Source organism: Juglans microcarpa x Juglans regia, chromosome 5S (genome assembly GCF_004785595.1).
Source record: "Juglans microcarpa x Juglans regia isolate MS1-56 chromosome 5S, Jm3101_v1.0, whole genome shotgun sequence".
Lineage (NCBI taxonomy): Eukaryota > Viridiplantae > Streptophyta > Magnoliopsida > Fagales > Juglandaceae > Juglans > Juglans microcarpa x Juglans regia.
In genome coordinates this window covers 2245170-2267550 of record NC_054603.1, presented here as the reverse complement: position 1 = coordinate 2267550, position 22381 = coordinate 2245170, and the positions used below count along the sequence as shown (strand labels likewise).

At 38.9% G+C, this 22381-nt stretch overlaps 1 protein-coding gene across 3 annotated transcripts; it reads left to right on the top strand.

Annotated features, from left to right (window-relative positions):
• The first annotated feature begins 663 nt into the window (after positions 1 to 663).
• On the top strand, positions 664 to 21697 carry LOC121268336 (protein PHOTOPERIOD-INDEPENDENT EARLY FLOWERING 1-like). 3 transcript variants are annotated; one of them, XM_041172559.1, is made up of 22 exons: positions 664 to 1030; positions 2545 to 2657; positions 9021 to 9101; positions 9246 to 9353; positions 9486 to 9566; positions 9699 to 9787; positions 9918 to 9963; positions 10012 to 10054; positions 10168 to 10208; positions 11042 to 11177; positions 11707 to 11829; positions 11920 to 11981; positions 12066 to 12200; positions 12309 to 12347; positions 13025 to 13093; positions 13264 to 13326; positions 13413 to 16497; positions 16865 to 16929; positions 17008 to 17078; positions 18981 to 19764; positions 19976 to 20499; positions 20899 to 21697. In XM_041172559.1, the coding sequence occupies exons 2-22, from the start codon at positions 2598 to 2600 to the stop codon at positions 21347 to 21349; spliced, it is 6156 nt and encodes a 2051-aa protein (XP_041028493.1). In that variant the 5' UTR covers positions 664 to 1030; positions 2545 to 2597; the 3' UTR covers positions 21350 to 21697. The 3 variants fall into 3 exon arrangements, with proteins under 3 accessions (XP_041028493.1, XP_041028490.1, XP_041028492.1); XM_041172556.1 differs by having other exon boundaries at positions 9918 to 10054; XM_041172558.1 differs by having other exon boundaries at positions 665 to 1030; positions 9918 to 10027; positions 10147 to 10208.
• Positions 21698 to 22381: the final 684 nt, after the last annotated feature.

Sequence of the window (22381 nt, the reverse complement as noted above, 5' to 3'; positions counted from 1 at the left end):
AAGTATAAATTTTTATTAGTCTACTTTTTTTTTTTTTTATAAATGGTTTGCCCATAACTTATCCATTTGAAGCTTTATTCTTAGCATTACTCATCAACTTAATATGACGTATTTCTTTTACAAAAATCATGTAATATGTAAATGGAAAACCCTTTTATCCCCTCGTCTCGTACCTTTGAACAAATAAATATATATAGAATGAATTAAAAGGGAATTAAGATTCGTTGAAATGGCAAGCGGCATTTGCAAGGCAATCTAATGAGAAAGAAAATAATGATTCTTCCTATCCTAATCCAGTTTTTACTCTATTTTTTAGGCTTTATAATCATCAATATAAGATGATGAGTGATGCTACTTTACCGCTCAGATTGCACCATTGAAACATATTTTTTATTTTTTATCTTTAATTTTTTATTCAGATTTTTTATTATTTAAAAATTTTTTAAAAAATATAAAAAAAATATCAATAAATTAATAATTACTTTCTTAACTATTAAGTAAAAAAATTAAAATGCAAGATGTGTTAAAATGAGCGGACAAAGTAACATTTTTTTAAGATCATACAGCACATAACTAGACGGCGACGTTTCAATTGTAGTGCTACAATTCCGAAACGCAATCTCATGCTGAAATTTCTTTTTCACTGCGATTCATTCGCAGCGAAGGTACTGATCATAATTCGTATATCCGTAAACACCGGCCTTGTCATTAGATAGATCGGATTTTATCCACAATTCCCAGTGAAAAAGAAAAGAAAAGAAAAGAAATTATATTTCTGGGAAAGCAAAAGATTTTCACAGTTTTTACTCTTTTATTTTTCATTTTTTTATTTTTGGATCCGGGTTGGGGGGGTGCTGCTTGTGGGTTTGCTCGTAGGAACTTGCCTCCGCTTAAACCCGCCTGAAAACCCCGACAACTGGGACCCAACGATGACGGGCACCACCGATGGCCTATGAATTTTCTCGTGAAAGATCGGTGAGAACTGGGTGGAGTTGAAAGTGAAAAAGCACACCATCGCAGCTTCTACCAGGTCAGGTTATGGATTTTTCTGTGTTTGGTTTCTGAGAAAGTCGCGAGACATAAAGATGACATTTTCGAAATTTGTTTTTTTTTTCTTTTCTTATTTTTTGGAACGTACGAAAATCGTCTCCACTCGCTGAGCTTAGTACAGCTGTTTCTGTTTGGTTCAGTTAGCTCTCTCTCTCTCTCTCTCTCTCTCTGTTTCTGGGATGAAGAAGCAAAACACCTCTCACTTTCTCGTTTATATAATAAAGTTTTATTATAACCAAACATAGCATGAGAATTGTTTTTTTCCTTAAATAGCTTTTTGCAACCATGTCAACTACTCTTGGTTTGGAGCATTTTAAGGTGCATTTATGCAACCATCTCGAGATTTCTTTTTTGAAATATTGTTGGAGCAGCTTAAGCAAAATTTGAAAATAGCTATCGATTTCTCATTTAGGGTGTGTGTGGATGTTGAAGTGAGTTGAGTTGAGTTGAGTTGTGATGATAAAATATTATTAGAATATTATTTTTTAATATTATTATTGTTTTGAAATTTGAAAAAATTGAATTGTTTATTATATTTTATATTGGGATTTGAAAAAGTTGTAATGATGAGTTGAGATGAGTTGAGGTGAGTTTGGTAACCAAACGAAGCTTTAATAATCGGGTTTCATCTTGCTCTTTTCAACCTGTGGTTTGCATGATGATGAGAGAGCCAGGCACAAGCTGCATATTGTGTCATATGCCCCTTTTGTTATGTTCCCACATTGGTTAGGAGTCAAATGGTATGTGTGCATATAAGCTTGGGGGCACCTCCACCTAGCAAGCCGGTTTTCTAGGATGTGAATCCTTGGCCATATATAGACACATAACAAATGGTATTAGAGCCAGGTTGTGGGCTCCCATGCTTCCTTGCCTAACGGGCTGGGCTTGCGGAGTGGCTAGCTATGGATCCAGTGGGACGGGCCATGTTGCCCCAGCCTCATGAAAGCCTCCCATAGTGCTCAACCAATGTGGGCGTTGGTCTTGAAGGGTGCAGGTATGTTATGGTCCTACATTGGTTAGGAGTCAAATGATGTGTGCATATAAACTTGGGGGCACCTCCACCTAGCAAGCCGGTTTTCTAGGAGGATGTGAATCCTTGGGCTATATATGGACGCATAACACCTTTTGAGCATTCGTAATTCGTGTTAATTTACCAGATGCTCTTGAAAATGCAGCTCTAGCTTGAGATAGTTCCACCAAGTATCGACAACTCTAGATGTGACTTAATCCATGAAACTCCACTGAAGCTATTGAATAAATTGCAGTCTTCTCAAAATGGGTATTTTCATATCTAGGTGTTATATTAATATGAATTTTGAGAATCATATGTAATATGCTTTGACTATATATTGATGCTTAACACTTGTAAAATATATATATATATATATATATATATTGATGCTTAATTTCCTTTTCTCTCACATTTATATTTGATGGGATTCATCATTTCAAAAAGTGCTTGAACTGATACTTGCAAGGGTTGTTTGGTTCTAGGTCATTCACAATCTTCAGCCATTCTATAATGATATATATATTGCAATAAACTTATGGCATCCAAAGGTCCCAGGTGTAAGCTTGATCATGAGACAAGAGCTAAGCGTCAAAAGGTTAGCTTGTGAATATTTTATCTGTAGATTAATTCACTTCTACCTCTTTTCAGAGCATAAATAAATTGCTATATCTGTCTTGTTTTGGATGGGTCTTAGTAATTTTTTCAGTGTCCTTCTAAAGCCTTTTTTTTTTTTTATCAGTAAAAAGTAATTTTCATTAATATGAATGAAGATAGGCATAGCCTATGTACACAGGGAGTATACAATAGAAAACACCTAAATACATTCTTAATAAACTAAATTAGAGCTAAGAACTCCTGTAGACTAATTCCATTAAGAACAATTGCTGAAAACCATAAGAGTAAAGTGTGCAGAAAAAAAATCTGTAGCTCCTCCATTGTTCGCTCCTTATCTTCAAAACATTGTGCATTCCTTTCCATCCAAATACACCACATTATGCATAACGGGATCATTTTCCAAGCTGCTGCTACCTGAGAACAACCTTTTAGACCCTTCCAACAAGCAAGTAGGTCAACAACCTTTGCTGGCATAACCCACGCAACATCGACTCTACTAAATATCCTATTCCACAACTCTCTTGTCACCTCACAATGCAATAATAGAAGGTCCATTGATTTGCCATGTTTTTTGCACAAATAACACCAATCCATCACAATGAGGCCCCTCTTCCTTAAATTATCCGTGGTTAGAATTTTTCCAAGTGCAGCAGTCCACACAAAGAAAGCCACTTTGGAAGGTACTCGCGACCTCCAAACACTTTTCCACGGGAAATGTACATTACCTTGCGACGCCAGAATTTTATAATATGTTTTGACTGAGAACTTCTTACTGTTCTTGCACCTCCATTGTAACCTGTCATCCTGTGCCGTTAAACTTTCTAATGAGTATATCAAGCTAAAAAATTCAGAAACAGTAGTCAACTCCCAATCATGGTTAGCCCGAGTGAATAGGATATTTCACTGATACGAGTCTTGGGCAAACACAAATAGATCCGCTATCGAAGCCTCCCTATTAGCCGCAATGTTATAGAGAGCTAGGAAGGCTCTCTCCAAAGTCCGCTCTCCACACCAGACATCCTGCCAAAACTTGGTGTGGTTGCCCTGTCCGACCACACATCTAATGTTATTTTTAAAGCATTGCCATCCCCCCCCCCCCCCCCCCCCCCTTATATATCTCCACAAACCCACACCATACCCCCCTCACTTTATTAGTGCACCAACCCCCCCAAGCACTTCCATGTCTAGAGTCTACAACTTCCTTCCACAAAGACTCTCCTTCTTCTTAATACCTCCATAGCCACTTCCCCAAAAGAGCTTTATTGAAAGTCCTCAAATTGCGCAAACCCAAACCTCCACTCGAAACTGGGGAACAAACTTTATTCCAATGAACAAGATGGAATTTGGTTTCTTTCCCTCGACCACCCCACAAGAAAGCCCGGAATAACTTCTCGATACGATGCGCCACCCCTGCTGGCAACGGGAATAGAGATAGGAAATAAGTTGGGAGGTTAGATAAAGTACTAGTGATCAATGTGAGTCGCCCTCCCTTCGATAGATACAGCCGTTTCCACCCAGCCAATCGTTTCTCCACTCTCTCAATAATACCTTCCCAAATACCTCTAGCTTTGAAAGTGGCCCCCAAAGGAAGGCCCAAATATTTCATAGGCAAAGAACCCACTTCACACCCCAACGTTTCTACTAGTATATTGATATGGGGCACCACACCCACCTCCACCATCTCAGATTTGCCCAAGTTAACCTTGAGACCCGTCACAGCCTCAAAGCACAACAAGAGTGCTCTTATGGCTTGGATTTGACCCAACTCCGCTTCACAAAAGAGCAGTGTATCATTTGCAAATAAAAGATGTGAGATCATAACAGAGCCATAAGTAGCATTGCCTGCCGAAAAACCTGCTATAAAACCTCCATCTACAACTGCCTTCAGCATCCGGCCTAGTGCCTCCATAACAATTACGAATAGAAATGGAGACAACGGATCCCCTTGTCTCAACCCGCGGGAACTATTGAAGAAATCCACCGGAGTACCATTAACTAGCACTAAGAAACGCACAGTAGTTGTGCAGTATCGAATCCATGAAATCCACATATTCCCGAAACCACATCTCCCAAGTAAGTAAAGGAGAAAATCCCAATTTACATGATCATAGACTTTCTCCATATCAAGCTTACAAAGTATGCCTGATTTACCCTCCTTTAACCTTTGATCCAAACACTCATTGGCAATAAGAACTGAGTCAAGTATCTGCCTCCCCCGAACGAAGGCATTTTGAGATTTTGAAATGATTTGCTCCATTACCACACTTAATCGATTAGCCAGAACCTTCGAGATGATTTTGTACACCCCACTCACTAGGCTAATGGGACGGAAATCATCAACTTCCACCACTCCCTGTTTTTTCGGAACAAGGGCTATGAACGTCGCATTGAAGCACTTTTCAAATTTTTGGAAAGCATGGAATTCAATAAAGACCCGCATAACATCGCCTTTCACAATTTCCCAACAATGCTGGAAAAACCCCATCGAAAACCCATCCGGCCCTGGAGCTTTGTCTTTGGTCATATTTCTAATGACCTTATGCACCTCATCTTCTTCAAAAGGTCTTTCCAACCAACTCGGTCTCTACATCTCAATGGACTCAAAAGGCAAACCATCGAGCTTTGGCCTCCAACAAGTCGGCTCCGTGAGCAAATTCTCATAGTAGTTCACAATGTGATTTTCTAAATCAGAGGGAGAAGAGAGAACTTGATTACCTGCCTTAAGAGTCTCAATGGTGTTGTTGCGACTATGAGAATTGGCCACCCTATGAAAAAACTTCGTACATTTATCCCCTTCTTTTAATCAAAGGGCCCTGGATTTTTTACGCCACGATGTTTCCTCCATCAACAAGACCCTCTCCAATTCAGTCACCACCACACTTTTCCTCAATAATACCTCATTTCCCAACAACAACTGTTCCTCCAATTCCTGAAGCTCCTCCAAAAGGATAGTCTTTTGGTTGTCAATATTGCCAAAAACTTCCATGTTCCACCTCCTTAAGTCTTTCTTTAAGGCCTTTAGCTTACCTGCAAGGATGAAACTAAGGGTACCCGAGAATTGATAAGAAGACCACCAGGGACGAACTTTCTCAGCAAAACCATCCACTGCTAACCACATATTTTTGAACTTGAAATACTGATGACCCCTATTAATACCTGCACAATCTAACATAATAGGAAAATGATCTGAGCAACACCGGGCCAGCCTCTTTTGATACAACTCCGAATAGTGGGCTTCCCAAGAAGGAGAGATAAGAAACCTATCCAATCTCGACCACCTCCTATTGTTGGACCATGTGAACTCACCCCCAGCAAGTGGAAGATCCATTAGATCCAAATCAAACATGAACTCGGAAAACTCCTCCATGGCTATTGTGTGGCGAGTATTCCCTGATCGCTCGCTTGGAAAATGAGTGATATTGAAAGGGAGGGGGATGACCATTGTCCATGAAACCTAAGATCCTCTCATGGAATGTGCGGGGGCTTAATGATCGCAACAAGCGCCTTCGCATAAAATCCTTGTTGCGAATGTGGAAGGTGGATATGGTGTGTCTTCAAGAAACAAAGTTAAGGATCGTTGATCGAAAACTTATTCGTAGTTTATGGGGTTGTTCTTATGTGGGCTGGTCATACTTGGCGTCGGAAGGAGCATCGGGTGGGGTGCTTTTGATGTGGGATAAAAGAGTTGTGGAGGAGTGCGTTGGGACTTTTTCGGTGACTTGTTTATTCAAAAATGTAGTAGATGGGTGGGAATGGGCATATGCAGGCATTTATGGGCCAAATCTAGATTTAAGTTCCCTATCTCTCTTTACAGCCGACTTCAATTTACTCTATTCAATGGCAATAATAAGAGCCCTAAACTGCTCTTCAAAACCTGTACAGGACACCCCAGCCCAAACTTGTAACTCCTCCACTTTCTTGAAAACCCAATCTGGAATTTCAGAGTTGTGGCTAGGAGGGAGTACTCGTAATGGTTCAGCATCTCTTCTATCTATGCATTCCCCTTCACATATGACCAACTGCATATTGTCATCTTCTGACTCCTTCGTAAAAGAGTCCTCTGATGTCTTATCTGAAAGGGTGGGTTATCACTGTTTGGGCCCACTACATCACCTGCCACCACTTATAACGAGCCTAAGGGGTCGCTTTCAAACCTGGGAAGGTTCTGAGCATCCCCCATGGTTGACTCCTATAGCAACCCACTCGTGGGAACGGCACCAATGATAGTAATCTCCTCAATCGCACAAACTTCCAGCCCCATTGGTGTGTTACAAGTGTCGCCAGCCTCCATCGCACCTATCTGTGCTAGATCCGAGACATTTGCCTCAACGACGGCCGCGTTATTGCTCTTTCTTAGGACATAAGACTCTGTTACAGTTTCCGCACGCGCCATCACCTCCGCCGTATGGGCAACTGGCCCTGTTACGATAACGCCGTCCTCCGTCGCACCTTTCTGTGCAAGGTCCGAGACATTTGCCTCAACGTCAGCCGTGTTTTCGCTCTTTTTTAGGGCATCGGACATTGTTACGGTCTCTATCAGCGCCATCGCCATCGCCTCCGTTGTATGGGCTCCCACCTTCGGCGAGGTTGTCTGAGACAATGCCGGGAGTGGCGGCTTGACCTCACCCCCCGATGGGCCAGCTTCCTTCTCTTGGAAGCGATGACTCGTCTTCCTCCAAAAAGGGCCAACTCTCTTTTGGTCCTTGTTGGGCTGAGGCCCAAACTCAAGACCCGTGGCCCAATCCCTGGCCCGATGGTCTTCAGCTTCCCATCCCTGGCCCACTTTCTTTCCCTTCCCCTTACCTATGGGCTCCCTGGCCCGTTGGCCTTTAGCTTCCCATCCCTGGCCCAGGCCCAGCTCCTTCATCCCATTTGATTCAACACATCGTTTTAGCCATCCCACTTTATTTGTTAGCTCTCCCAATTGCACCTCCATACCGCAATTGATCATTACCCAAAGAAGTGACAGGACCTTGCTTCAACAGACCTACTTTCTCTGCCCAGTTCACGTCTCGAGGCCTCTCCACCTCTCTGCTACCTTGAAGAACATCACTGTACGATCCGAAATTTGAGTTCTGCGAAGTTGTGGCTGGTGGAAACAGTCACGAACCACCACCATTTCCAACTTCCTTCAGCACCACCACGAGTTTTTTCCAACCCACTCTATCCCTGTCCCCTGGTATGAAGATGAAGTTCCAACGTCCCCCTCCACCATACTCCACCAACGCCATATATTCTCCCCTAGAGTTTGTGCAACGTTGAGCAATATAACCCCTGTCCCCATCCCTATGGGCAGTGTAGAAACCCTTTCCCTCCCCCTTCAAGCATTCCTCCAGTGCCTTGTAAAACCAACGTACTGTCCCCAACCCCAACATCATCTTTTTTACCACTTTCCACCCCTTCTTTGTAAGGATCACGAACCTCCCATCCCGTGACACCTCGAACAGTTTTGATTCAATACTAATCCCTTTTATGAAAGACATATTTTACCAGTAAAAAATAGTCTTCAAATGCACCATCAAACGCCGGAAGGCACCATCGGAATCAATGCATAGGATAGCAAACCAGAAAAGAATGAAACTAAAAACACAAGGTGTACGGAGAGAAAAGAGAGAGAGAGAAAACAAAAGTTCCGTGTTCCACTGAAGCCCTTATTAATTAAGCCTTTTTTTTTTCTATCTTCTTTTTGCTGTGTCTTACTTTTTTCTGTTGCCTTCGTGGAGTTCCTGAAATCTACAGAATACGTTGTTTGATCTTACTTTCATACTTATATTTTATTATCTTTAAATGAATTTTCCACAATGTGTAAACGACATTTCGAGATAAATTGAACTGCATACTGCTATCTGTTATGGATAGGAAGCTACATGTTGTTTAAATCAGCATACATGACGAATTTACAGTTGTGATCTGAAGCTATAGTGTATATTAGCTAAAAATCTAGTGTAAGCACATTGTATTTAATCGAACTAGTTTACTCTTTTTCTTTTGTAAGTCAAACTTCGTGATGTTGACTTTAACTTCAACTTACGTGCACAGTTCAGAACCTAGGTAAACTTAGTTAAGCTGTTGAAGACGACCAAAATAACATGTTGATTGTGCAACTGAAAAGTTAGAAAAAAGAAGAGCAAGTACTGAAAAAGGCTTAATTATCACGCTAAAAAGCAAAATTGGATTAAGGAATTAGTGGTCTGCTACTCCTTTGTAATGATAACATTGTGGGTGCTGAGAATTGTCAGTAATTTGAATGTTCTGCTTTATTCTTTTACCTATAAAAAAAAAAAGTTCTGCTGTGATTTTCTCTTCCAAATTTTGTCACCATGACTCAAGTTGTTTATATCAGGCACTTGAAGCTCCCAGAGAACCTCTACGCCGAAAAACTCATTGGGATCATGTTTTAGAAGAGATGGTTTGGTTATCAAAGGTAATTAACAAGTTCCTCAAAGCTTTTATCTTCTATGATGTACGAAATCTTTTGGCTATACTCATTTTTTGCTGTGCCCGTTTAGTGGAGTTCATGAGATATTTGTTTCACTGCTTCCATGCTCATTCAATTGGTTGTTAGCAGGACTTCGAGTCAGAGAGAAAATGGAAATTGGCTCAAGCAAAGAAGGTTGCTTTAAGAGCGAGCAGGGGCACCGTAGATCAGGCTACTAGGGGAGAAAAGAAAATGAAGGTTAGGTTTTTTGCTTCCTTGTGTTAATGAATCTTTTATTGCATCACCAGTAGTAGACAGAATTATTTCGTTTTGTTCAACACGGTGATATGATGATTATGAGTATATCAGAATAACTAAAAATTTTAACAGGAAGAGGAGCAGCGGTTAAGAAAAGTTGCACTTAATATCTCAAAGGACGTGAAGAAATTCTGGATGAAAATAGAAAAACTGGTTAGTTTATCGATGATATTTATTCAAATAACTTATCAAAATAGTTATCTATTCTCAAAAGCTTATTTAACCCCTCTGTAATTTCTTCTGAGTCCTCTTTGTTCATATTTAAAAAAGATCTTGTAATTCCAGGTGCTTTACAAGCATCAGATGGAGCTTGATGAGAAGAAGAAAAAGGCACTTGATAAGCAACTTGAGTTTCTTTTGGGCCAAACCGAGAGGTAGAATTATTTCTCTCATTGTTTTTGTTCGATGAACTGCCTTAATTCTTTGTTATGTATTGGATTGTGAGAAGTTCTTGTTATGCGTCCACAGGTTAAGTGAAATGACATTATTGTGTTGGATATTTAGGTACTCAACAATGTTAGCAGAAAATCTCGTTGATACTAATAAACCAGTGCAACAATGTACTACACAAGATCAACTGAGTATTAAATACAAAGAAGTGGATGAAAATGATGGTAATGAATCTCCAGAATTTAATTTTGGTGAGTAGGAATCTGGTTTAGTTGTTATTTACCTGATAACCTCAAAATGATGACATTTTTTTTATTGACAATATATTTACACAATCTGACAGAATCTAAGTCAAGTACTGCGGATATGGATGAAGATTACGGTACACAATCTGAAGACGAGTCGGTAGGCTTTTATTGTCTCTTCACTATCACTTGTAGATCTGATTTTAATATTTTAGAGTTTTTTTTTTCATTAAGGGGTATATGATCCTAATATGCAAATTATTGTTGGGAAGTCTTGTGCCTTTGCCACTTATGCATACTTGTTGCTATCCAAAAACTGAAAGAATAATAGGACAGATATATATCATATTTTTTCTTTACAAGGAATATACTTAGAAGTACATTTTTTGTCTTCTTAGAGGAGTTAAATGGTAAGATAATTTTCCATCTGTTTTGTATATAATCTCAAGCCTTTATTGGAAAGAAGGTGTGAAAATATAGGAACGGAATGTACTGCAGACTAACAAAGTTCAGCTGTGGTTTTTATCTTCCTGGTATCTGGCTGTTTAATGAAGCTGCCAAAGGAACAATAATTTCCTGTTGCAGATACTTGCATAATATTAAATGACACCTTGCTGAAAAAGGTGTAAAAAAAGCTAATAGACATTGACCAAAATAAGGACCCAAAACATTTAGCCCCCTTTTCAAACTAGAATTTATGGTTGCAGGCTTTCACGTCAGATTTCATTTTGTGTGGTTAATATTTCAAATTTTGATGTTGTTTGAGACGCTACCTGCAATGGTAAGGTCTTAAATATAGAGCTTTGCTTGATCACAAGTCTGGATTATAACCTCCTATTCACTTGTAATCTTGAAGATTAGATACAGTAGCATTTTTTAACCTTACGTGGTTTTCCTTGGATTTGTATCCTTGATATCTTATGATCTGTGTTTATTTTGTGCTCTAGTTTTTACATGCTTAGAATTGTTTCCTACACATTGTTTCTGTTTTAGGAAGATGATGAGCAGACAATTGAGGAAGATGAAGCCCTCATAACTGAAGAAGAAAGAAAAGAAGAATTGGCAGCTTTGCGCAATGAAGTGGATCTTCCACTTGAGGAGCTACTCAAACGTTATACCATGAAGAAAGGTGAACTATCATCATGACTGAATTTTTTGTTTTTCTTAACAGTCTGATTGGGTTTTCTAAGAGAGGGACCGCCAGTTTTAAGCAGACCTACTTTCTTCCATGCAAAAGCAAACCGAGCAGTATCTGACTTGCCTTCCAGTTCCCACAGCCTCCCATATCCTAATCCTCCCAAGCTAAATAACAAATGATCTTGTGTGTAAAGATGGACTGCTGTGCATGCTTTAGACACCCAGGATTGCAAGAGTTTCAGATGGTTGAGCCTTTGTGTTGGGTGCCTAGTTTTGGGTTTGTCACACAAACTCATGGACTTGGCGTTTGCATTGCGCTACTGTTTTTGCTCTATCCTCCCTGTTATGTACCTTTCATACAATATAAATAATTTAGATATACCATGTAAATGAATGATGTGGCAAAAAATCAGTTGTGGTAGGATCTCTCTTGCTCTATCTCTCTCGCATTGGCTAAGGGGATGCATTACATTTTGTATTTGTTAAAAAAAAATATATATAATCAACATGAGCATGTTCAGTGAGCAGAGAAAGTAGTCCAGAAAATGGTGAAGATGCAGCTGAACCACTTAGCAGAGAAAGTACTCCAGAAATGGATGGAGATGAGTCTGAACCAACACCCATGTGGGAAGATCATGGAAAGGGTAAGAAGCAGTTAATTATTCCGTCTATCTTCTGAAATATGTGATTTCTCTAATGTGGTTGTGGGGCTGGGGGGTCTGAATATGCTGCAGGCAAAGGAAATAATCTTTCTGCTGTCAATGAGATTGATGCCATAGCCACTGGTCGTCATTGTGTAAGTTGTATGTGTTTGTGGTGTTGATTGGTGAATTGCTGAGCAAGATAAGATCTCAATGTCGCACGTGTTTTCTAATTACAGGTTGAAAGTAATGATGGGTTATCCGTTTCAGAAAAATATTTGTTAGAAACTGAAACATGTCAAGCTACTGATCCATTAGAAGTTTCTGGGGAATTGGCCAAAGATCATTTTCTATATGATTTTCATGATGAACAGGTACTATTACGTGTTCTTTTATTTAGTTTTTTCGATATTAATATTTCAGAAATTAGTAATGAGTTTTTATATAAGCTATTTTACTGATCTGTATCTCAAATTATGTAGGAAGATGTTGACTTTGTTCTTGCTGCTGGGGAAGAAAAGGTATCAAATAAACAAAGCTGTTTTTTATTTTTTTAATTCTTTCCCCTTTTTCCTCTGGTGTCTTATAGTGTAAAGGAGGCATGCTATTTTCATCATTATGATTTTATTAAAGGTATTACATAAAGTGAAGTGTGCAAGATGCTAGAAAAGCTTTAAAGAATTCTCTGCACTCGATAGTTATTTTTAAGTTATCTCAATTGAATATTCTCCTTTACTCAGTATTCAATAAAGTTATATGTGCATGTGCTATAGCATGTTACTTGATCAAAGGTGCAGAGTCAAGCTTAAACAACATGACATCAAGTAAATGGATGTGTTTTCGTCATTTGCAAGTTGTTGAATAAGGAGGTTTGGGATTTTTTTTTTCCTTCGAGATGGGAGTTTTTTATGCTTTAAAGAACAGACGAGGCTTTTATGCTTTAAAGCTCCAGTTGTTTAGCATTTGATAATGCCTTTAAGGATTGCAATTTAAGGGGATGTAAGTTGGAGGAATTTTATTATTACTGAATCATGTAGAATATTTTTCCTGATATTTTTGAGTAAATGTACTGGTCTTGTAATATGTGGTTGTGCTTAATTAGTCAGAATTAAGTTGAATGAATGATCAGGTGTGACATAAGTTTATACTTGTTATTTCCAATGGTCATGCCAACTTCTAGTTTGACTTATATGTCCAGGATGATGAGGCAACCTTGTCGCAGGAGGAGGAACTGGCAAAAGCAGATTCAAGCAATCCCATGGATGAGGTAAAGAGCAAGACAAGCTATTCCTTGCCTGAAAACTTTCTATATCCTAGGTTCAAATTTCATGGTTCTTTACTTGTTTATCCTTAAGATGTTTGTTTAGCGTGTTGAATTTTACTGGTTTTGGTTTCTCCTCATAATTTATCATTCTGAACAAAGTGGCTATTTTGTAGATTGCATTACTGCAAAAGGAGAGTGAAATACCTGTGGAAGAATTGCTTGCAAGGTATAAAAAGGTAGGTTTTGCTTCTGCTTATTTCTCAGGTGGTTCGTATTGTGCTATGATTTTTTTAAAATTCTATTTTCAACATCTGTTTAATAGGGATTTGATGACGAAGAAGTTACAGATGATGAATCCAATGATGCATCTGCTTTATCAGACAATCTCGGGGATTCTCCAGCTCATGAAGGCATTGAACTTAAGCAGCAGGCCATTAATATGGATGAAGATGTGAAAACTGGTGATTATCAGCCAGTTGTGCATTCTCCTGTAGAAGAGCAGGAAGCAGGATCCCTTGAAAAAACAGAAGGAAGGGATAGTGAGAATAAAATTGCCGATGCAGCTGCAGCTGCAAGATCAGCACAACCCACAGGGAATACCTTTTCCACAACCAAAGTGCGCACTAAGTTCCCATTTCTTCTGAGGCATCCTCTTCGTGAGTATCAACATATTGGCTTGGATTGGCTTGTTACAATGTATGAGAAAAGACTGAATGGGATTCTAGCTGATGAAATGGGGCTTGGAAAGACGATTATGACAATCTCCCTTCTTGCACACCTAGCAATTGAAAAGGGAATATGGGGCCCTCATCTCATTGTTGTCCCCACAAGTGTTATGCTCAATTGGGAGACTGAGTTTCTGAAATGGTGTCCTGCTTTTAAGATTTTAACTTATTTTGGAAGTGCAAAAGAGAGAAAATATAAGAGGCAAGGCTGGTTGAAACCAAATTCGTTTCATGTATGCATAACCACGTACAGACTGGTTATTCAAGATTCAAAAGTTTTCAAGCGAAAGAAGTGGAAATATTTGATTTTAGATGAAGCCCATCTGATTAAAAACTGGAAGTCACAAAGATGGCAAACTCTTTTGAACTTCAATTCAAAACGACGTATTTTATTAACTGGGACACCACTGCAGAATGATCTCATGGAACTCTGGTCTCTAATGCATTTTCTGATGCCCCACGTCTTTCAATCTCATCAGGAATTCAAGGATTGGTTCAGTAATCCAATATCAGGAATGGTTGAGGGACAGGAGAAAGTAAATAAAGAAGTTGTCGATCGTCTTCATAATGTCCTCCGTCCTTTCATACTTCGTCGGTTGAAACGAGATGTGGAGAAGCAGCTGCCTATGAAACATGAACATGTCATTTACTGTAGACTTTCAAAGAGGCAGCGTAACTTGTATGAAGACTTTATTGCTAGCACAGAAACACAAGCTACTCTTGCCAGTGCAAACTTTTTTGGGATGATCAGTGTTATCATGCAACTTCGCAAAGTTTGCAATCATCCTGATTTATTTGAGGGTCGTCCAATTGTCAGTTCTTTTGATATGGGTGGTATTGACATCCAATTGAGTTCTTCTATTTGTTTGATGCTTTCACCCGACCCGTTTTCTAATGTAGACCTTAGGGGTTTGGGATTTTTATTTACTCATCTTGATTTTAGGATGACTTCTTGGGAGGGTGATGAATTGAAGGCCATTGCTACCCCCTCAAGTTTAATCAAGGAGCGCGTCGACTTGTACAATGTAGAAGAAAGTGGGTCTGGATTTAAACATAAAAAAAGGTTGCATGGAACCAATTTTTTTGAAGAGATCCATAAGGCAATCATGGAGGAGAGACTGAGAGAAGCAAAGGAACGGGCTGCTGCTATTGCGTGGTGGAATTCCTTGAGGTGCGAGAAGAAACCCATGTACTCAAGGACACTAAGGGAAATTGTAACAATAGAGCATCCTGTTTATGATATTAATCGTCTGAAGGCCAACCCTTTATCCTACATTTACTCCTCAAAGGTCGCTGACATTGTCCTCTCACCAGTGGAACGCTTCCAGAGAATGTTGGACCTTGTTGAAAGTTTCATGTTTGCAATACCAGCTGCACGAGCCCCGCCACCCGTTTCTTGGTGCAGTAAATCGGGGACATCTGTGCTTCTGCACCCAACTAATAAGCAGAAACTTTCAGAAATTTTATCACCCCTTCTATTACCTATAAGACCTGCAGTTGTCCGGAGTCAAGTATATTTCCCAGACAGGCGACTTATACAGTTTGACTGTGGTAAATTGCAGGAGCTTGCAATTTTGCTCAGGAAATTAAAATCAGAAGGTCATCGAGCATTAATATTCACCCAAATGACGAAGATGCTCGATATCTTGGAAGCTTTCATTAATTTGTATGGTTACACTTACATGCGTTTAGATGGATCCACTCAGCCAGAGGAGAGACAGACCTTATTGCAACGCTTTAATACAAATCCAAAAATCTTTCTTTTCATCTTGTCAACTCGTAGTGGGGGTGTTGGTATCAACCTAATTGGGGCAGATACTGTTATCTTTTATGACAGTGACTGGAATCCTGCAATGGATCAACAGGCCCAGGATCGATGCCACCGGATTGGACAGACACGTGAAGTTCATATTTATCGATTAATCAGTGAGCTCACAATTGAAGAAAATATTTTAAAGAAAGCAAATAAAAAACGTGCACTCGATGATCTTGTAATACAAAGTGGAGGGTACAACACTGAGTTCTTCAAAAAGCTTGATCCTATGGAACTTTTCTCCGGTCATCGATCACCTACCATCAAGAATTTGCAAAAGGAAAAGAATAACAACAATGGAAATGAGGTTTCTGTATCTAATGCGGATGTGGAAGCTGCTTTGAAATGTGCTGAGGATGAAGCAGATTACATGGCATTGAAGAAAGTTGAAGAAGAAGAAGCCGTGGACAACCAGGAGTTTACAGAAGAAGCCATTGGAAGGTTGGAAGATGATGATTTTGTAAATGAAGATGATCTGAAGGTTGATGAGCCTGTAGATCTGGGTGGCTGGATCACAACATCAAATAAAGAAACTGGGGTGACATTAAATGGGAGTAATCCTAGCGAAGAGAGAACTCCTGCTCTTACTAGTAAAGAAGATGATGTTGACATGCTGGCTGATGTCAAACAAATGGCAGCAGCAGCAGCAGCTGCTGGACAAGCAATCTCGTCCTTTGAGAATCAGCTACGTCCAATAGATCGATATGCAATTCGTTTTCTAGAATTTTGGGATCCCATTATAGACAAGGCTGCAGTAGAATCTCAAGCTAGGTTTGAGGAGACAGAATGGGAATTGGACCGCCTTGAGAGGTACAAGGAAGAAATGGAAGCTGAGATTGATGAAGATGAGGAACCCCTCGTATATGAGAGTAAGTACCTTACAAAAAAGTACCTTTGATCTGCCCTTACTTGTTAGAGGGTTATTATTTTTGAGTTGATTTTCAAATAATGCCACCATGAGATATGCTATCCAACCGTAAGAAATTGAGTGCATGTCTTGCCCCCCCCCCCCCCCCCCCTTCTCACTCTTTCCTCTCTCAACAGATTCTAGGTGATATAGAACTCGGTACTGTTGTTTAGTTGTAAAATAATATGAACGGTGTCTAAAGAATTTCATAACCATATTGAACCTATTTTTCTATGATGTCATGCCATATTTATTAACTCAGTAGTTCCATCCAAATTTGCATGGTTTGTATGGTGAGACTAAACTTGAGGGTTCTCTACTTGTGTTAGGGTGGGATTCTGATTTTGCTACTGAGGCTTATCGGCAGCAAGTTGAGGCCTTGGCTCAACACCAGGTTCATATTATCAACTTTTTGCTGCGTTCTTTTCTGTGGGTGCATCATCTCTTTACTAATATACACTTATTTTGATAGTTAATGGCAGAGCTGGAATGTGAAGCTAAAGAGAAGGAAGATGCGGAGGATGACAAATGTGATTCTACGAAGTAAGAAAACACTATGATCTCCCCATAGAATGATATGCAGACAAATTCATAGTTACTTATTTCTTCCATAAAACTTCTAGAATCATATTAGCTTAAATGGTGGATGAATTGGCCTTTTGTCGTTAAAAATTTCTTTCCAGCTCTATAGATAATTGAATGACGGGAACTCACAAGCCCAATAAAATAGAATATTTCAAAAAATAATAACAATAAGATAGTTTGTTGGACTGGCATTACATCATCTTCCTGAAGACCTTGCTTGTTATTGTGATGGAAATATGTTGGAGTTGACTGTAGTGTTGCTTGTACTTAACCAGAGGTTTGGGACCGATTATGGTTCTCACAAGCCATCTTAACATTAGAATGTTGATGTCAGATAAAAAAAAAATGTCATTTCAGTATATGATGGTTTGTGCTCGATGTTTGTCTCATAGAACTAATTAAAAAAGAAAGATTGTCTGTTAGAAATTAACAGTTGTCTTCATAATAGGGACGGCAAAGGTCTTGATGTTGGACACAATGACAAGTCATATGACTTGTTGACTTAAATTAAAAACTATTCTTTGAGCACAAAATAATCCCCACTAGGCAAGTCATTTGACAATTTTTTTTTTTAATTGTTGAGTATAATGTAGTGATTTTCTTTATTTATTTTTTTATAAGTAAATGATTGTATTAACGATGATAGGCATAACCCAAATACACAAGATGGTATAGAGATAAGACCTATCTAGGTCGTAGCAATGAAAACAAGAAAGTCATGAAAATTAAGGCCATTAAAGTCTACAGCTATGGCCCATAGGAATAGAGTTCTAAAAAATATAGATCTAAGTTCCGCTAATGAACGCTCATTGTCTTCAAACATCCGGTGGTTTCGCTCATGTCACAGGCACCACATAATACAGATAGGTATCATATTCCACATGGCTTTGATTTGTGGAATACCTCCTGGATGTGTCCAGCTGGTCAAAAACTCAACCATTGTGGCAGGCATTACCCAATCTAACTCTACTCGGCCAAACACTTCATTCCACAGCACTCTAGCAATCTCACAATGTAGTAAGAGGTGTTCCATAGTCTCACCAGATTTCTTACACATGCAGCACGAATCTAGTATAATCACCATTCGCTTCCTCAGGTTATCTGTTGTCAAAATCTTACCCAGGGACACTGTCCAAGTAAAGAATGCCGCCTTGGGAGGTGCCTTATTCTGCCAAATCCTTCGCCCTGTTAACTGATTATTAATTTGTAAAGATTCAAGGAAAGCCCAAGCCACATTCAGGCCTGTACTCCAAAGGGGGCTAATAAAGGTTACAATTGGAGCCCTTAAAATTCATTATAAAGGGCAATAACTTCTCTTTCCTAAGCTTATAGGATCCCATTCGCCACCTTCCTACACAGAATCTGGTGTGTTATTTTTTATTACTAATACAAGATTTTTTATTGATGATATAGATAGGAATAGCCCAAGTACACATGACATATGCAAGAGCCACAGAATCCAGCATGTTACATAATCCATACCAAAAAGAATTTGTGTCAATAGGTGATATCAAATGGCACCTCCATCACCATAAAATGGAACTGAGGGTGAGGTCATGGACTCAACACCCACAGGGTTAGTAACTTAAACACAGAGAGAGAGAGAGAGAGAGAGAGAGAGAGAGAGAGTTCCAGCACGGGGGACTGGTGCGTGTCACAGCATTCTCCTTGATAAATAATGCAGGAATGTTTGATCATTTTTAATCTTGCAGTTGCAGTTGCAGTATCTTATCTATGCTATAAAGTAAAGAGTATATCTTCAGACATGTATGTATCATGATATATTTAATGAATATGTATGTCGACCCATATTATGTCTGGGGATTCAATGTTCAGTGACTAATCTAGTTCGATTAACAGGAATGAAATGCCAGGTGATCCCAAAATCAAGTCAAAAAAGAAGCCAAAGAAAGCCAAGTTCAAGTCTCTGAAGAAGGGATCTTTAGCGTCTGAACTGAAGCCTGCGGAAGAAGAGACATCATCAGAACCTATATCAATGGATGATGAGATTATTTGTCATGAGGTGGTCACCTCTTCAGAAATTGTTTCACCATCACTTGTGTGGAAAAAACGTAAGAACGCCGAATCTGCTTTGAATGTTGAAGAAGGAAAGATGTTGAAAAAGAAGTCTAAGAAACTCAAGAAGCCTCCCACTGAACAATGTCCTTCAGATTTAGATTCCAAATTGTCAGGTATGCGGCATGATGAACGTTTATATTCAAGACCATGTGATAGTTTGCCTGATATTGAGCAAAAACCAGCAAGCAGGAGTAGGATGGGAGGAAAAGTATCCATTACTACCATGCCAGTAAAGCGGGTCATAACGATAAAACCAGAGAAACTAAAGAAGGCAAATATTTGGTCGAGAGAGTGTGTTCCATCTCCTGATTTTTGGTTGCCACAGGAGGATGCAATATTATGTGCTGTGGTACATGAATATGGCCCTCATTGGAGCTTGGTTAGTGAAACTTTGTATGGGATGACTGCTGGTGGGTCTTACAGGGGAAGATATCGCCATCCTGTCCATTGTTGTGAGAGGTTTAGAGAACTCATCCAGAGATATGTTTTGTCTGCACCCGACAATCCTAATACCGAAAAGGTCAGCAGTACAGGCTCTGGAAAGGCTCTTCTCAAAGTAACGGAGGTAAGCATTGTAAATTCAAACATATTGGTAACTAAAATGCTTTGCACATCTGCATGCATTGCTGCAGTGTTAACCTCACTTGTATTATTTTCAAGTGGGTCCTATGTGCAAATGAAACAACTAAAATAAATTTGTTAATATTATAATTGGAAATTTACCATGATAAAGATTGAAAATGAAAACCTTGTTCATCAATTTTCTTTTGTGGCAGGATAACATTCGATTGCTTTTAGACGTTGCTGCTGAGCAGCCAGATACAGAGTTACTCCTTCAGAAGCACTTAACTGCCCTGCTTTCTTCTGTCTGGAAGGTGACATCACGTATTGACTGCAGACCGAGTCTCTCGTCATCCAGTAATGGTCTCTATTTTGGCGGAAGGTTTTTTACTTATTCTGTTAGCCAGATTTCTCAGAATTCCACGCGGGAACCTGTAGAAAGGATGAAATTCACAAATTTAGGTCAGAGTAGAAAGATGTTAGCAGCTGCACTCCATGATGCCTATCATAGACAACCGGATGAGAGAGTCTCCCTTCCCAACCAGGGGAGTGACATGTCAACCATTACGGAACAATTGGAGATTACACTGGAATTCCAGAAAGAAAAGGTGGACTCCATGGTTCCTTTGCCATCTGTTATCAGTTTATCAATATGTGGGGAAGATCCTCCATCTGTAAGCAAGGGTACTGGAGATGATCATCTAAAAGCTTTCAGAAATATGGCTGAGAAGCGTTGCAGGTATGGCCTGATGCAAACATGTAATTTACTTGTTTCGCGAATGGGATTTGTCAACCACTGGTTATGGTCAAGTCCTCTTTATTTCACATGATTAACCTGAATTTTTTCTTATAAGGTCTTTAAACTGAAAGATTTGCATTTCATTTATTTAATTTTGTTGTTGGGTAGGTGGAAAAGTTGTTTGCTTCTTGTGGAGAGTTAATTATTGAAATTCAGCATTTTCTGATTTGGTCGTTGATAGTGGTATTGGTTGCATGACCTTCGAGAGGTGGTTTTTAAGTCATCTATACGAAAGATTATTGATTCACTCTCGTATATATGTATGAGAAAAGATAGATTATGTCAAGATCATTAGGCATTGTATTGCAGATTGCTAATAGTGTAACGCCATCCATTCAGGGCTTCTGCAAAAGCTTGTGTTGAAGATAACCTGGGATGGGCATCTTCTGTATTCCCAATAAATGACGTCAGGGCTAGATCCGTATCCAAGTTACCATCATTGGGCAAGCACAAGCATTCCATATCTGACTCGATGAAACCTTCGAAATCAAAGTTTAAAAGAACCTCAACGGTGCAGCATGGTGAGATACCCCACCTTATTGCCGAGCCACTGCTGGAACCGTTGCCAGGAGCTGTACCAAGTGATTCTAGTGTAAGGTTTGACCCGTTTCAACCTATCAACCTGGACGTTGGGAAGGACAATGTGGAAAGTAATTTACCGACTGACATGGATACGGAGCTTTCAATGGAAATGGAGAATTTTGAGGTGGTACCGCATCTCTATGTTCCAGGATTAATCTCTGGTCTCGAGGATTGTCCATTTTTGCCTGAGTATACTGACATTGGCTGATACTGAAATCACGGTTTGAATCTCATTATTTATGGAGACCAGTGATCACCGTCTAATCAAATCCGGGCAGTGCTCTTGGGGACATGGGGTACACTGGGAACTCTGCTTGTCTACTGGCTGGGAAGGTATGTTTTTGAAAGGTGATTTCTAAGCGGCATTCCCCCGTAAGAGAAAAATATTGGATAGGGAAAACGAAATGTGACAGAAAAAAGTTTTGTAATCTAGTCTTTAGTTCATTCTTGTATGGGGGAAGCTGTGCAAATTGTGTTGTGGCTGCAATTGAAATGTTTTATTGCGTGCACATTTTCCCCAAGAGATTGTCGTTAATGAGAATGGAAAGTCAATACACCTCTCTCTCTCTATCTCTCTCTCTCATGTTTATGTCTTAATCCTTTAAGAAATGATATTTGCAGTACTAAAATGTATAAAATTCATGTACTCTTTATGAAAAAAAGTCATAAATCTGAAATTTACATAAAAAAATTATTTTTTTAATAGAAGATCCCACTTTTTTAAAAGTGAATATGTGAAATTTACATACTTTAAGACTATATATAAAATGAAAAATTATATTTATCATCTTCACATCACATTATATATAATTTTTTAATTTTTAATTTTTTCTTCTTACCAAACGTGTGGTATATGGATGATGGTTGGAAGATTTCATTTATTTTAAAAAGAATAAAATAAAAATAAGTGTGATGTATTCTATATGTGGGAACTATGAGTAACAAACTCATATGACATTGCTCATTTCTTTAACTCATCCTACACTCTTTAGGTTTCGTTTGGAACTTCAACTCACCTAAACTCATCTCAACTCATTATTACAATTTTTTCAAATCTTAATATAAAATATAATAAACAATTTAATTTTTTCAAATTCTAAAATAATAATAATATTAAAAAAATAATATTTTAACAATATTTTATCATCTCAACTCAACTCAATTCAATTCAACATCTAAATACATTCTTGTTTGCGAGTTGTGTGTTTTTTTTATTTATTTTTTTAAAATTTAAGAAGTC

Bases quoted from the DNA above. Each gene is read 5' to 3' on its own strand.
- LOC121268336 (XM_041172556.1), top strand. From the start codon at position 2,598: ATGGCATCCAAAGGTCCCAGGTGTAAGCTTGATCATGAGACAAGAGCT. The intron at 2,658-9,020 runs GTTAGCTTGTGA...TGTTTATATCAG, and splicing joins CAAGAGCTAAGCGTCAAAAG to GCACTTGAAGCTCCCAGAGA. The intron at 11,830-11,919 runs GTAAGAAGCAGT...AATATGCTGCAG, and splicing joins GTGGGAAGATCATGGAAAGG to GCAAAGGAAATAATCTTTCT.